Source organism: Furipterus horrens, unplaced genomic scaffold (assembly GCF_987537825.1).
Source record: "Furipterus horrens unplaced genomic scaffold, mFurHor1.1.pri manual_scaffold_16, whole genome shotgun sequence".
NCBI classification, from domain to species: Eukaryota; Metazoa; Chordata; class Mammalia; order Chiroptera; family Furipteridae; genus Furipterus; species Furipterus horrens.
In genome coordinates, this window is record NW_028327186.1 from 10,704,757 (window position 1) to 10,720,303 (window position 15,547).

At 55.5% G+C, this 15,547-nt stretch overlaps 1 protein-coding gene across 1 annotated transcript; it reads left to right on the forward strand.

Moving 5' to 3' along the window:
• Positions 1 to 1,850: 1,850 nt before the first annotated feature.
• On the forward strand, positions 1,851 to 14,638 carry VPS33B (VPS33B late endosome and lysosome associated). Its single transcript, XM_090263634.1, has 23 exons — positions 1,851 to 2,056; positions 3,899 to 3,979; positions 4,316 to 4,377; positions 5,490 to 5,539; positions 5,724 to 5,791; positions 6,892 to 6,937; positions 7,748 to 7,842; positions 8,139 to 8,243; positions 8,933 to 9,029; positions 9,246 to 9,323; positions 9,499 to 9,572; positions 9,872 to 9,958; positions 10,147 to 10,237; positions 10,435 to 10,509; positions 10,745 to 10,809; positions 10,905 to 10,959; positions 11,928 to 11,974; positions 12,565 to 12,697; positions 13,178 to 13,251; positions 13,748 to 13,849; positions 14,016 to 14,091; positions 14,190 to 14,306; positions 14,518 to 14,638. Exons 1-23 carry the CDS (start codon positions 1,961 to 1,963, stop codon positions 14,595 to 14,597), a joined length of 1,854 nt encoding a protein of 617 aa, XP_090119760.1. The 5' UTR covers positions 1,851 to 1,960; the 3' UTR covers positions 14,598 to 14,638.
• The last annotated feature ends 909 nt before the right edge of the window (positions 14,639 to 15,547 follow it).

Here is a 15,547-nt window from a genome sequence, read left to right on the forward strand (position 1 = left end):
CAAGGCCCAGACTTCCACCAGGTTGACTTGTTCCTGCTCTGTCTTGTCAGTATGTCCTGGATTTTAATCCACAGAGGCACAGGTGCAGTGTCTGGTAGAAGGAGCAACAGGTGACAAGGTTCTTCTGGAACTGGAGAAAAAGCAGTTGTGAGTGGAGTGGACATCTCAGAAAAACCTTTGGGCCAGCTCGAGTCTGGTAGACTGGACAACGGAAGGGACTTCAGTCCTGTGCTCTGGAGGGGGTGTGTCATCTGTTTAGGGCCGCCTCCACCTCCTGCAGCTGACATTCAATCTAAGGGGGGGGGGGGGGGGCTCAGTATAAAATGCTAGATGAACCTTGGAAGCCCATTGTGAGCACAAAAGTTGTTTTTTGCTTGATCTTACAGAATTTTCCACATAAAAGTAGGGAGAATATTGTAATGCAATGAATCTCTGTATACCCATCACACAGCTTTTTAACAACGAACAAATGGCCCATCTTTTCATTATCCTGTGCTTGCCCCACATTTCCCTCTGGCTTAAAATAAATTCCAGACATCCTGTTTCATGTGTATTTCAGTATGTATCTCCAGGAGACAAGGACTCCTATTTAACATAGGTATACATACCATTACTATAACTAAAGTTTTAGTAATTTCAGCTAATAAAGTATTCTCGATTGTTTCATAAATGGCTTTTAGGGTTTATTTCTTTGCATTAGGATCTAAACAAGGCCCGTGCTGCAACATTGCATTGTGTTGGTACGTTCCAGAAGTCTCATTCTTAAGTGGTTTTCCTTTCCACTTATTATTCCCCTCACCATTTGACAGGTTATTTATCCCATGTAATTTCCTGCATTTTGATTTCATCCTTACAATGTCTTCTGACATGTTTTCACTATATATTTCCCATGAACTGATAGCTCGTCTTGAGGCTTGATAGGGTCAAATTTTTGGTAATCGATGATGCTCAGTGTTTCCTACGCATCTCCCCAGGAGATGAGGATGGGGTGTTCTGATTGATGACTGAATTCAGGTTATTGTCGGCTTCTAAATAGAGATAATTACCATTACCCCTGAAAATTCCCTAATACTTCTTTCCAGTTAACATCCAAAAGTGAAGCACTTTCCTGAAATTTTTTCAGCACATTAATTTGTCCTGTTCTAGAACTTTATGTAAATGGCATCACACAGATGCCACTCGTTCTGGCTTCTTATATTTATTCATTTATTTTTACGAATACGCCATAGTTCATTAACCCATTTTCCCACGAGGACAGTAACGAGTCAAAACCCCGGTAGCCAAAGGCCACAGCCGGCGGGATTTAGCTCCCATTGGATCCTAACGGCCTCCTCCTTTCCCCGCACCCCAATACGACTCCCCATCTCTCGGCGTCTCTCGTGGCTCGGAAGCCTGAGCTGCTCGCTAGCGTGCGCTAAAGAGGCGTAGGCTTGATTGACAGGCAAGATCCCCAATGATCAGCGCCCTTCAGTCTCCGAGTGGGTTTCACCCATTGTACGACGTTCTGAAAATCAAGCAAGCTCTCAACTCTCGCTTGAGTGAGCTAGGAGAATTGGGTGTGCCCTTCAACACCAGTTTTATCATAGGAACACACCCCTCTAGCCAGAAATGAGACTTGGACGTCGACGCGTCGACTCCCGTTTTTAAATGTCCCTTCCCAGGCGCCGTCCATTTCTTGATAAGGCCCAGCGTGGGTCAGGGGGCGGCGACTTCCGGAAAGTCCCGGAAGTCTCTGTCCGTGAGGAGGCGCGGTTCTCCGTGCAGCAGGGGAGACCAGAATCCCGCAAACCCGGGTCTGGGCGCGGTGGCTGCAGGCGGAGACGAGGGTAACCCGAGGGTAACCCGGCAGGTGGCCGTTCATTCCCGGAGCGCAGGCCTGAAGGAGCGCCGCTCTGCGCTTCCCGTGGGCTGCTGTGGGCCCTGTGAGGGCGGAGGGCGACCTCTCTGACACCCCGCGGCCATGGCTTTCCCTCATCGACCGGACGCCCCGGAGCTGCCTGACTTCTCCATGCTCAAGCGGCTAGCCCGAGACCAGCTCATCTACCTGCTGGAGCAGGTCAGTGGCCGCCGCGCCGGGGGCCTTTGCTGCACGCACTGGGCGCGCGGTTCTTCCTTGCTAGGTCCCCTTGAGCTTGTTCTTGGCCTTTGGCCTTGTCCTTGGAGCTGCTGTGGCAGGCCCGACATGAAGCTCTCAGGGAGGAAAGCCGGAGGGCAGTAACAGCTGCCTGGGACCTGGCCAGAGAGTTCATGGAAGTCACCCTTTCCCCGCACAAGTAGGGGACACCGCACCGGTGCCGGCGTCACTGGCATGGAAAGGTGTTTAAGACACCTTTGCTATTACGGAGCTCACGCTCCAGTAGGAGCTTATGACACACGAATCGCCACACACAGCGTATCCTGTGGTGAGTGAGTGAGAGCTCGGGTGCCCGAAGCATTCAGAATAAGCCTGCCTTTCTAACTGGAGTGACCTAGGCGTTTCAAGGAGCTGGAATGGGAAGAAGAAGCGTATTTTTCCTGGAGATGCGACACCATGTTCCTGTCAGATGGATTGGTAGGAGCAAAGCTGAGGAAGCCGGGAAGGACCAGACATTTACAGGCAGCCACTGAAGAATTTTTTTCCCTGTTTGTGGCACAAAGCAATACTTGAACATGATTCTAATAGCCATGTGTGGAGGTGGGGGAATGGGCAGCCAGAAGGCAAATTTGGAAACCGTAGATCAGACGGAGGTAGTAAAGGTGCATACAAAATTAGCGACGCAGGGCATGGAGGGAGTCCTGGAATTTTGAGTCACGGTGAAAGAAGATTCAAAGACTTATTGATGAGTTGTAAAGGTTGAGGGAGAAGCAAAGCTGAGTTTGAGATAAACTGGGGTTGATAGGAAAATAACGCTGCTACTGTAACTGTAAATGTAATTGTTAACACGCTCGTTGGACGTCCATGTTCCCAGTAGATTGGAAGGTCCTCCAGGACAGGGAAGGTGTCTGTTTTGTTGAACAGTGTATACCTTGTGAGAGTCAGGCACACGGTATGTACTTAATAAGTATTCGTTGCATGAACATTGAATAGAAATGAAAAAAAGAATCGGAGGAACAGGTTTGGTGGGGAAAGTGCATTAGTTTGGGTTTGGATGGGGTGAAGTTAAGACACTGGCAGGAAATACTGCTTGTAACGTCCACCAGATGGAACTGTAGAGCTGCAGCCGGGATGAAGATGGGGACTTGGGAGAATGTCCAGGGATCTGGGACCATGTTTTATTTCTCTTTTCTGTGCCCCGATTTGGACATGAAATTCACCCAACAAATGTCAGGAATTGAAGAGATGCTAGTTAAAGCCACAGGAAACTTGCAGTGAGTTCCTTCCCCAGCCAGGTGAGAGCCTTGTTAGGAGCCGTGAGGCTGGAATCAGGTGACAGGGATCTGGGCTGGGTGACTGCATTGAACATAGACTGTTTTTGTACCTAGAAGAAAAAGGCTACTTCAAGAGATTCGACAGTTCAAGGGGTTGCAGAATGCAAAGTGGGGTGAGGTTTTGTTTGCCTTTGTCCAGCAGGACCAGGGTCATTGGCAGGTGCAATAGAGGGGACGGTGGAGAAGAGGGCCAGTGATGAAGAACAAGGTCACAGGTTGGGATGGAGGGCTGAGTGACGAGGAGTCAGCCTTAGCAAGAAGGTGAAATATTTTTCTGCTGGTACAGAAAGTGAGAAGACAAAATTGGTGGCCATTAGAGAACCGTCCCCTGTGGATATAATACCAGCAGCCAATAAGGCACTGGGGTAGATGATGCCTAGCACCCTCCCTGCTCAGAGGCTGTGCTTCTGTTACATGTGTGGCTGCGCAAGCTGTGACCAAGGGAGCGCGCGTGACCTGTGAGTGACCCAGGATACTGTGTCTCCTTCAGCTCCCAGGGAAAAAGGACTTGTTCATCGAGGCAGATCTCATGAGCCCTTTGGATCGAATCGCCAATGTCTCCATCCTGAAGGTACCTGCCCTTTCTTCCAGGTGGGCTCAGGCCCCTCTTTCCTCGTTAAGCAGTTTTCCTTTGATGAGCAGTACAAGTCACTAAGCAGTGATGACCCTAATGGGTAAACAGAGGGAAGCTGGGTTGGGTGCACAAAGGGGGGCGTGTCGGTGCTGTTGTCTGTTTCGTTTTTAGTTTTTCTGTTGACAGTTGGAGAAAAGTTCAGTTCAGTGAATGGTTGTCAGGGAGGCAGTTTGATTCCCGCATTAGCATAAAGAGGAGCCCGAGTCCCTGTTTTTGCATCGTGCGTTGGGATTCCAAGTTCTCCATGTGCCCTGTCTTGGACTCTCTCGGCAGCAACATGAAGTGGACAAGCTGTACAAGGTGGAGAACAGGCCGGCCCTGAGCTCCAGTGAACAGTGAGTGTCTGTGGCTGAGGCCTGGCACCGTGATGCTGGTGATACAGCGCCTGTCCCCACGCCTCTCCGGCTGCATGCTAGGTTGCACCCCCACCCCGTCATCGGTGTCCCTTTCTGCAGCTTCCCCTCCCTTGTCTCTCCTCTCGGCCCTGTCTGCCGTCTCTAACCAGGTTGATGAAGCTTCCAAAACTATTTTCATGTGCTCTTCTCAAGAATCATCAAGTCTTCCCTTACTTACTGGGTCAAGTCCGAATTGCCCATCGTAGAAGCCAGTGGAGCCTCACGCTGCCTCTCCGGCCAGGCCTCTGCGTGACACACACTTTCACGTGCTTCCCAACTGTGCACGTGCCTTCGGCCTTCTGGCCACTCCATTCACTCTGCCCGACATGTCCTCTGTCCTCACTGCGCCTGTAGAAAGTACCCAACCTGCAGAGGCCCGCCCCACGTCCTCCAGGGAGCCCCCTCCTCTGGATTTCCAGGGTGTTTGGTATTTACCCTATTCCCTTGACACACACACTCTGCCTGTTGTCTGATTTTTTAAAAAAGATTTTATTGATTTATTTCTAGAGAGAGGGGAAGGGAGGGAGAAAGAGAGGGAGAGAAACACCGACGTGTGGTTGCCTTTCGCATGGCTCCACGGGGGACCTGGCCTGCAACCAGGCCAATGTCCTCACTGGGAATCGAACCCACAGCAGCCAGGGCTGTTTTTCTTCTTAATATTTCTCAATCTTTGGTAATGTACACCCTCCCTTAGAGGAAAAATTCTCCTGGCTACGTGGAGGATGCATCCATGAACCCCAGTTCAAAAACATTATTTTATATACCTTCTTGTATTGTTTTTTAACACTTGTTTGGTACTTTATACGTATTTGCCTCCTTTTGCCTGACAGATTGTAAGTGGAGAATAGGCACTCCTGGGTGTACCGCGGGGCCAGGAAGTGTCCCTGCTGGGCGCGGTGTCCCTGTTGTCGTGAGGGGCCCGGCTGGGGCGAGGCTCGGGCCGTAGGCCTGTCAGGAGGAGCGAACGGAGAAAGAGCTGGTGTCGCTGCAGTTTCGTTGCTGCCATCACCAACGGCAGGACTTCTCACTGAGCTTCCCCTTCTCTCCCATAGGCTGTGCTTCTTGGTCAGACCCCGCATCAGGAACATGCGCTACATTGCCAGTGAGTGCGCGTGCGCGGTGCAGGGCGTCCCCGATGCCGGGGAGGGGTGGGCGGGGCCTCGGGCCTCGGGGCGGGGCCTAAGGCCGAGGCACGATGACTCTTTCGTAAGAGCATCGCGCCACGTGTCGCGGGTCCCCGCTGCTCGCTTCTCATCTCACCGAGGGCTGCGTTCCTCTGTCTGCAGATCTTGTCAATGCTGACAAGTTGGCCGGCCGGACTCGGAAATACAAAGTGATCTTCAGCCCTCAGAAGGTGAGTGTGGTCCTGCTGGGAGCGGGGTAAGCTGGGCCAGGGTTCGGGACTGGGACGGGGGCCACAGCTCCGTCTCCCTCAAAGCAAATTTTGTGTGGCTGAGCGGGTGCCTGTCACCGTCTCATTAACGCAGACCTGATGGTTTAGCAGAGGCTCTGTCGCCGAACTGCCCGACGAGGGCTGGTGGGGCCGCGAGAGGTGGCCCCTGCCCAAGCTGGATGAGTAGGTGGGCCGTCGCCTCCCCAGGCAGACCCTCCTCTCCTGTCGGCCCATGTCTGTCCCTTCACCTCCTCTCCCTGTCAGGCCCCCCTTCTTCTCTGAGGAAGTCTCTGCTGCCACCGCTTCTGCCGTTTGGCTCCCCCTCTCCCTTTACATATAGTCCTTGGCTTCTGATGTCTGATCCAGTGATGCCTGGTTCGAGCTCATCCCACTTAACGGCTCTGGCATCTGGCCTGTTGCTGTTTTTCCTTGAAACGCTGACCGTCCCCACCCTCCGAGGTGCCGTTTGCTCCGAGTCCCGCCTCTGCATCTGCTTTCTCCGTCCTCTGCCTGGTCGCGCACGGTGCGCCCCCTCGTTTTGGCGTTCCCTAGGGTCCGGCCCTGAGCTCTCTTCTCCCTGTGTGTTCTCTTTTTCCGGACAGACCACCCACTTTAAATGCAGATGTGTGCCACTGACCCGCAGGGCTGTGTCTCCAGGTCCCTCAGTGTCGCTAGGGGTCCCACAGACATGTCCCACCCGGAGCGCCCTCTCTCCACACCACTGCTCTTCGCCCCCACCTTCTATAGCATCACGTCCTCCCCGACCCCTGCCCACAGGACACGCCCTTCCCTGACTGCAGAAGCACCCTCTCCTTCGCAGAGCCCTTCTGTCTCTCCAGGAGAAAAGCACCAGCAGACTTAACACATGAACGAAGTGGATGACAGGGAAACACTGTGTTAGGCTACGTGATTCCAGTGGCCTTTGGAGAGCTAAGCGCCTGGCCCTCCTGTGGGGCTCGGGAGGTGCTGTCCTCCTCAGTGGCCATGGTGGAGTCGCGGAGGGTGGAAGGGGCAGAGGAGCAGTACTCATGTTCGCTAACTGGCTCCTTTTCCTCCCGCAGTTTTATGCCTGCGAGATGGTGCTTGAGGAAGAGGGCATCTATGGAGGTGAGAGGGGCTGAGCGTGAGAGAAAGGGGGCAGCAGCTGCCCCATCCCCTCCCCTCCCTGTCCCCTTCCTGAGGTTGGGAACTAGGGGGACGTGAGGGCTTGTCGTTGGAAGTCACCAGCTGTTCTGTCCTTCCCTCCCATGCTCCCCCAAGGAGAAGGGCCTTCCCTCCCCTGATACCCTCGCTCAGCCCTCCACGCAAGCCCGACCCGGTCACGGCTCTCCCTGCAGCACGTCCTGCAGTGGCTGAACAGTCCCCGCCCTGTGCTTTGTACCTTCCCCAACCTTACTTTGAGTCTGAGCCTAAATGTCGCTTTTTGAGGGTTGAGCTTAGACCCTGGAATGTTTGCTGTTTCTCTTCTTTGGGGCACAGCTGTCATTAAGTCTGTCTGGAGCGTGTCTCTCCCAGTAGACTGTAGGAATCTGCCCTGGAGATTGGGGCCGTGTTCATTCCCCTCCGCCCCACCGTGTCCCCAGTGCCTAGCCCAGTGCCTGCACGCGTGCACCTTTCAGTCAGTATCTGTCACATTGCGAATGCTCGTTTCCTCGGTGCGTTTGGTCGGGACTCTAATGAAGGCACACCCGCTGTCACGCCACATCACAGGCCTTTGTGTCCCTGCCTCCATTCATTCCCAGACCCCGGGCTGCTTCGGGGCGTGGGCTGCGGCTCTCTTGTCATTGGGCAGCCGTGCTCAGCACAGCACAGGCGTGAGGAGGCGCTCCAAGGCCTTCACATGGCTGACCGGTGCGCGTCCCCCCCACGTGGAGCCATGTGCCTTTTGTGGGGGGCTGACGCTCTCTGTACCCACAGATGTGAGCTGTGATGAGTGGGCCTTCTCTCTGCTGCCTCTTGATGTGGATCTGCTGAGCATGGAGCTGCCAGAATTTTTCAGGGACTACTTCCTGGTAAATGCGGGGCCCTAGGGTCTTGGCATCCACGACAGTTGGGGACAAGCAGGCGGTCCAGTGGGCTAGCGATATTGATGTCCCTTCATCCAGCTCCCACAATTTATTTGTGTGACAGTGATTGGGAGATTGAATGCCACTGATTGGCGTGTGTGGGACTTCTTCTGGGGCTGGTCGGAGTGAACTCTCTCAAGCATCCCCATAACCTGCCTCTTGCCCAGGGCCCCAGGGCAGTCACTTTTCAGGGGGGTCTGTTGGGTTGGCCTTCATCTTCGTGGCCCCTGTGGTCCCTGCAGGAAGGAGACCAGCGTTGGATCAATACTGTGGCACAGGCCTTGAACCTGCTCAGCACTCTCTACGGCCCCTTTCCTAACTGCTATGGCATCGGTAGATGTGCCAAGGTGAGCGCTGGCGAGGCCCCCGTCTCCCTTGCTCTCCCCCGGCCACGGATTGTCCGAGGCATCTGTGCAGGAGGTGTGTTCTTTCCCTTGCTGCTCTTGTTGCCACAGCTCCTCAGAGAGGAGAGCTTGTGTGGTTCACAGGAACGCCAGAGCCAGGGCCTCCTGGGCAGCATTCCTGAATCTTCTTTATCTTGGGAATGGGGATGGGCAGGGAAGTGGGGCAGAATTGGAACAACTGGTACCAGAATAGGTACCAGTGTGGCTCACTGAGTTGAGCGTCATCCTACAAAGCAAAAGGTCACCAATTCGATTCCTGGTCAGGGCACGTGCCTGGGTTGCGGGCCTGCTCCCTGGTTGGGGGTGTGTACAAGAGGCAACTGATTGATGTTTCGCTCACACATTGATGTTTCACTCTCTTTCTCCCTCCCTTCCCCTATCTTTAAAAATAAATAAGTAAAAATCTTTTTAAAAAATTAGCTCCTCCTTGGGGTCCAGGAGGAGTGTCCCATGGAAAGAGGTTGGCGCCTTTAGGTGTGAGGCTGTGGGAGGGCCTTGGACACAAGGTTAAGAATGTTTTGTGCTTCTCCCAACTGCATGTGCATCTATAAATACCTCAAAATAAAAATGTTGAATTAAAACAAAATTAAAAGTTTGGGGGGAGAAAAATAGAATGTCTTCTTCCCTGGCAGATGTCCTATGAATTGTGGAGGAGACTAGAAGAGGAGGAGGACGGTGAAAGCAAGGGCCGAAGGCCGGAAATTGGACACATCTTTCTCCTGGACAGAGGTAAATGATGCTCAGCGCTCTTCTGGCCCTGGACCCTGGAGGCCGTGGGAATATGGAGAACATGGTGGCTTCGATAGGGCCTCGCGCTGGGCTGCGCATGCAGCGCTGACTGCCATCTGGGCGCTGGGGCCTGGGGAAGGCACTCGGCTGACGCTGAGCAGACCGGGTAACAGGTGGCGTCACAGGGAGCCTCACCGTCAGGGATCTCGGTTTCAGATGTGGACTTCGTGACGGCACTTTGCTCCCAAGTGGTTTACGAGGGCCTGGTGGACGACACCTTCCGCATCAAGTGTGGTACGTGGCAGCTCCGCAGGCTCTCCCGCAGGGGACACGGCTGGTGGGAGAGACCAGGCTCTGAGTGACCTGCTGGCTTCCAGATTGTCTGGAGGCCTTTCAGTGACAGGTCTGGGAAGGATGGGAGAGGGGCGACCTCGTTGGAGAACCTCAGCTGTCCCCTCTGCTCTCAAAGGGAGTGTCGACTTTGGCCCGGAAGTCACATCCTGTGACAGGAGCCTGAAGGTGCTGCTCAACGCAGAGGACAAGGTGAGGGGCTGGGTGCCCGCGGTGGGTCTCCCCACGGGCTCTGCCCCCACGTGGCCGAGGGCGCCCGCTCTGGGAGGCGAGGCTGAGTCCACGGGGTGGAGGGGTCCCCACTGGTTAAGAGCATACTCTGGGGCACATGGCAGGTATTGATCGACACAGAATGTTTGCTGCCTGCTCAGCTCTGCTCTTCCGCTAGAACAGCCAGGCCCTCTTCCTGTGCTGTGGCTTTGTGAGCACCGTCGGACAGAGCAGGGCTCAGTCCCGTCCAGGAGGTTCTCCCTGTCTTGTGCCCCGCGCAGGTGTTCCACGAGATCCGCAACGAGCACTTCTCCAATGTCTTCGGCTTCCTGAGCCAGAAGGCCCGGAACCTGCAGGCCCAGTATGACGTGAGGCTCCATGCCCGGGTCCTCTGTTCTGTCTCCTCGGTGGCTTTCCAAGGCTGTTGCCCTTGGCTGCCCCTGGGGTACCATGACAGGGTCCCTGATGTTTCTCCTGGGTTGGGGGGATCTGAGGGCGGGCAGTGGTTTCTCCTCTCTGAGGGCAGGGAGAGGTGACTGTAGGGCTGTCCCCACAGCGCCGGAGAAGCATGGACATCAAGCAGATGAAGAACTTCGTGTCCCAGGAGCTGAAGGGGCTGAAGCAGGAGCACCGCCTGCTGAGCCTGCGTAGGTTTTGGGGGGGGCTGGGAGGCGGGGATGGGACATCTGGTCCGGAAAGGAGACTCCTGTTCATTTGGCACATCATGCTCTTGTTAAGCGAGAAGTGCTTCTGCATTTTGTCTTGAGGTTTTTATTCTTCTGGCCGATAAAGGAATGTCCTTTTAAAGCCAGGCATATGTCAACTGGCTTTTCATCCTCTGCAGATATCGGGGCCTGCGAATCCATCATGAAGAAGAAAACCAAGCAGGACTTCCAGGAGCTCATCAAGACTGAGCACGGTGACTGCTGGCCGCGCCTGCGTGTGCCGCCCTGGCTCCTGGCCCATCTCTCCCTGAATGGGGCCGCTCGGGCTCTTTCCAGCTGACACTGGCTGTGTGGAATGCCAGTTCCCGTTAGAAGTCTGGGGGGCCCTTGACCCAGGCTGGAGAAGGAGATGGGGAGACAGACGCCCGTTACGTAGGTGGCGGCAGCTGAGCTGCTCCCCATAACAGGCTGTCCTCTGATTGCTCGCAGCGCTGCTGGAGGGCTTCAACATCCGCGGCAGCACCAGCTACATCGAAGAACATATCGACCGGCAGGTGCGCAGGGCCGGGGGCGCGGGGAGTGGTGCTCACAGGAAGAGGGCAGCGCGTGTTAGGGACCGGGATCTCCTTGGTTCTTTCTTCCTGTCTAGGTGTCACCCATAGAAAGCCTTCGCCTCATGTGCCTTTTGTCCATTACCGAGAATGGTGAGCCCCGGGGACCAAAGCCCCAGGTGGAAAACTGCACCATAGGGATGGAAGGGACAAGTAGCCTAGCGGCCAGGACATTCCCTGTAATTTTGTGGATTCTTTCCTCTGTAATATTAAAGCCACTTTTGTTTGGAGCAAAACATCTCCAGGCCATAGGGGCAATTAGTGTCCTCAGCCAAAGCAGGACGATGTCCAGCCCCCCGACCCCGGACAAGGGCTGTCACATTGTAGGACTGCAAAGGCGTAGAGCAGGGGGCACCTCTCTGTCTTTGCTCCGGCTGATCTGCTGCCTCCCGCAAGGTTTCATAAGAAAGACGCGGTCCATGGAAAAGCGACAGCCCTCCAGTTTTATAAACAGTTCCAAGAGCCCAGATTCTCCGACCTTTTATGACAACTTGTTTTCACTGTTGAAGGTGTCCAGCTGGAGAATGTTCTTTAAGGGTGCTCTCCGCCCAGGGAAGGGGTTGGCTTATTGTGAGTCCCCTTTACTGTGGTTGGAAGCACATTTCTTTTTACCTCAATGGAGGGCCACGTCCGAGACTGGCCTTCAGAGCCAGGTGGACGGACCCTCCCTGTCCCAGCAGCGGTGGGGGGGCGTCCGGAACTGGCCCACGGCAGGAAGGGATGCAGGGAAGTCCCACCACCGCCTCCTGCTTCTGCCCCAGCCCTGTCCCCGTCCCCGTCCCCACTATGATTAGCACTCAGTTCGGTGTCTGGTCCCCAGCTCCCAGTGGCTCAGGGCGCTCCCTTGCCTCCGATGCAGACTTTCTCTTTCAATGAGTGAGCATCCATGGAAGAGTCAGTTTAGAATCAACTGTGCAGGGTGCATGGTTAACACTGTTACTGAACCCTTCCTCCTGATTGAGTTTTTGCAGGGAGCAGGGCTGGTTGACTGGTTGGTTTGGTTGTACGTTTTAGAATGCCTCAGCTGGCTTAGGAACGTGTCTTATCTTCCTCACCCTCAGGTTTGATCCCCAAGGATTACCGATCCCTGAAAACTCAGTATCTACAGGTGAGGCCAGGATAACGTCTTCCTGAGGGAACTTGGTTGGGGTGGGGGGCGGGTGTCACTGGACATTTCTGAAAGAAAAAGGAACAGCAGCCCCTTTCCTGTCCCTGTCCCCATCCTGGCTCCACCTGGCCTCCCTCTTGGAGGGTCTCGTGATCGTCACCTTCCAACACAGGGACCCTGCCCTCTGCCTGTTTCACGCTCTCCTGAGTCTCCGGGTGGGTGGCCAGTGCTGAGAACACGGAACATTTCAGCTGTTGGAACAGGTGCTAAGTTCTTGCCCTCAGCTGTCACTCACTTTAGCACCTTGTGAGGCGTTGATAAGCTTCCTTCCAGGTCTTTCTCTCAAGTCTCATCCGTGAAGCCTTGCCCACCATCCTTCTATCAATAACTTTCTCTGGTCTTTAATAGCGCACATTGCATTTCTTCTCTGGGTTTGGTGTTTGGTTATGCCTGATAAGAAAAGCTTTCATGCACACAAGTATGAGCTCCTCAAGGCATAGACTGCGTAACCCCCACCCCCCGCCGCCCCATCACCGAATGGTGCTAGATCCTGGTGGATGCCCAGTCAAGACTGACTGCGTTTTCTGCAGAGCTACGGGCCTGAGCACCTGCTGACCTTCTCCAATCTGCGGCGAGCGGGACTCCTCACCGAGCAGGCCCCTGGGGACACCCTCACAGCTATGGAGAGCAAAGTGAGCAAGCTGGTGACAGACAAGGCTGCAGGTGAGCAGGGGGCACAGGAAAGCCCTTCCGCTGCCTGGGTGGAGTCCCTGGGGCGGGGGGGAGAGGGGCCGCGGGGAGGTCGCAAATCCTACTGCTGCTGTCACGGCCGCCACTTCTGCTAGTAGGAGCTGCTTTTCCATTTGCCAGGTGCTAAGCTCTTTAGATACAACTCCTCACAAAGGTTAGTTTTAGCTCCATTTTACAGAGAAGGGAACTGTAGCAGGCTTAGGGTCCCCCTGTAGGTCGCAGCTAGTAGGGAGCTGGTCCCCAATAGGAGGAGAAAGATGGGGGGTGGGTTGGGGTGGTGAGGGGCGGTGAGTGTCCCGATTGGTTCCAGGGGACTGTGGATGGTTGGCCGAGAGGTGTGGCAGGCCCTGCTGGGGAGAGGAGGTGGGCCTGTCACCTCTCGAACAGCGCTGCCTGGGGCAGTTTCCGGAGCCCGTAGACCTTGGGTAAAGCCCACACAGATTTCTTCCCCAGGGAAGATCACGGACGCCTTCAGCTCTCTGGCCAAGAGGAGCAATTTCCGTGCCATCAGCAGGAAGCTGAATTTGGTACGCGGAATAGGGGCGGACGGGAGGGCAGGCGCGGGTCCAGCCCTCGGGGGAGAGCTCCCAACCCACAGAGGCCCTGCTGCCCTTTCGGGTTCACAAGGCCTGGCTTTGGTAGCCTGGTAGCGTGAGCTCCACTCAGTAACGAGGCGACGCACACAGATTCCCTCAGTAAACGTAAAACTAGCACCTGACAGTGCCAGAGAGCAGGCCAAGTGCTGCTTTAGTGACAGACGCGTCCCCTGTCACTGCGGGTCCTGCAAAGGGGACCCTTCCCTCCAGCCCTCCTCGGGGAGCGTGGGGACCCAGTCAAGGGAGTCGGCCGGTAGCAATCGGAAGCCGGAGCCACCCCGGGAGTCTTTTCTTTTCCAGCTGCGGCTGCGTCTCCCTTTAGGTGAAGTAAGAACCGTTCTCAGGGACCTGCCACTTTCCTCTGACCCCAGAAACGGCCGGAGGGCTGAGCTGTCGCTTGCCTCACGGAGTCCCCTTTGCCCTCTAGATCCCGCGTGTGGACGGCGAGTATGACCTGAAGGTGCCCCGCGACATGGCGTACGTCTTCAGCGGCGCGTACGTGCCCCTCAGCTGCCGCGTCATCGAGCAGGTGAGGGCACGGAGCCCTGGCTCCCACTCGCGTCCCGCCCCCGCGGCTCTCCAGTCCTGGGTCTGTCACGAGTGGCCGCCGCCCTGGTAACTAGCAGCAGAGGTGCTGGTGGGCCGCCGTGATCTTCCTGTCCTTGAACTTGAAACCAGCGCCCATGCCCCGCCAGGTGCTGGAGCGGAGGAGCTGGCAGGGCCTGGACGAGGTGCTGCGGCTGCTCCAGTGCGGCGAGCTGGCGTTCACAGGTGCCACGCGGGGCCAGGTGGGCGCGTGGGGGGCTGGCTGTGTCCTCCCGGCGGGCCGGCCTGCCAGCCAGGAGCTGAGCCCAGCCTGCTTTCCTCAGACGTGACCAAGGAGGACAAGGCTTCCAGCGAGTCCCTGCGCCTCATCCTGGTGGTGTTCCTGGGCGGCTGCACCTTCTCTGAGATCTCGGCCCTGCGGTTCCTGGGCAGGGAGAAAGGTAGGAGACGGGGAGGTGACCGCCGGCCTCCGGGGTGGGCGCCCGGGAGAAGGGCGGCGCTCAGGGAGCTCCTCTGCCACCGTCTGGGCTGCGACCCGGTGCTCCGGGCCAGCCGGGCTGCCGCAGCGGAGAGGCTCGATGCTGGCCTGGCTCGCGCTGGAGGCCTCTCACGGGCTCGGACCTACATGTGCTGCTGCTCTTGGCCCCTCAGGGTACAGGTTCATTTTTCTGACGACAGCAGTCACCAACAGCGCCCGCCTCATGGAGGCCATGAGTGAGGTGAAGGCCTGAAGCTTTCCCTGGACGCCTTCCCGGTGGCGGAAGCAGGAGGCGGGGGCCCCCCGCTGCGCTGCTGATGGTATCTGTCCCCCAGCCACCGGGCTAAGCGCTGGCTGGGATTTAGGGAACACAGCAGAGGAGAGAGTTCACTTCCTGCCCCTGGGATCGTTTTCTTCTTGGTTTATAAAGTTCGGCCCGTGCTGCTAAGACATGGAGGAGGGTCTTTTGCTAAACCCTGTTTGAGTGTCACTGTAAATAAAGCCTCTACTTTCCAGTGTGGCATGTTTAGTCCTGGAGCAGTCCTTCCCTCTCTAGTCTTGAAGGGTTTCACGTGGGGCTTCACGTGCCCCGAGGACTGGACTCTTGTCGCCCTGGTTCTTCCTTGAAACTTGCCAGTACTGGAGTTTCCTGAACCATAAAATGAGATGGATTTCGTGGGTGATCAGTAAGCACCCTTGCAATTCTAAAGCTGTGACTCATTACCCTTTTAAAAATGTTATTGTTTCAACTTAGGAGGCACTTTAATTTTCAGCGTTCTGTTTCTCAGTGCAGAATGAAGGATAGTGTCCCGTTAGGGTAGTTCCCGGCGTCAGCAGGTGGTGCCCTGTGCGGGTCCCCGGTGTGGCCTTCCTCTCTGTCTGCCTTGGAAAGTTTGTGATCTCAAACCCAGCTATGAGCAGTCCCTCAGCCCTCCTCTGCCTTGATCTCACTGACGACCACCCTTTTGTCTTCAGATTGTGTGTATGTACAGTGTGTGTGTGTGTGTGTGTGTGTGTGTGTGTGTGTGTGAGATAGAAAGGAAAGGAGTCTTCATTCAGAAGCCTCACAATTGTGGAGTAACAGCTTTCTACAGGCATTAGTCACCTCAGCTTATCAACTAAGGCTGAACTCTTTAGCTCCTGACTTCCTCTATCATTCTCCTGTTAGTTTTCAGCTACCTTATTCCTGTATGGTTAGTTTAC

Excerpts from the sequence above, each read along its gene's own strand:
- VPS33B (XM_090263634.1), top strand. The coding sequence starts at position 1,961 with ATGGCTTTCCCTCATCGACCGGACGCCCCGGAGCTGCCTGACTTCTCC. Across the intron at positions 12,698-13,177 it reads GGTGACAGACAAGGCTGCAG|GGAAGATCACGGACGCCTTC; the intron begins GTGAGCAGGGGG and ends TTTCTTCCCCAG. Across the intron at positions 14,307-14,517 it reads GTTCCTGGGCAGGGAGAAAG|GGTACAGGTTCATTTTTCTG; the intron begins GTAGGAGACGGG and ends TTGGCCCCTCAG.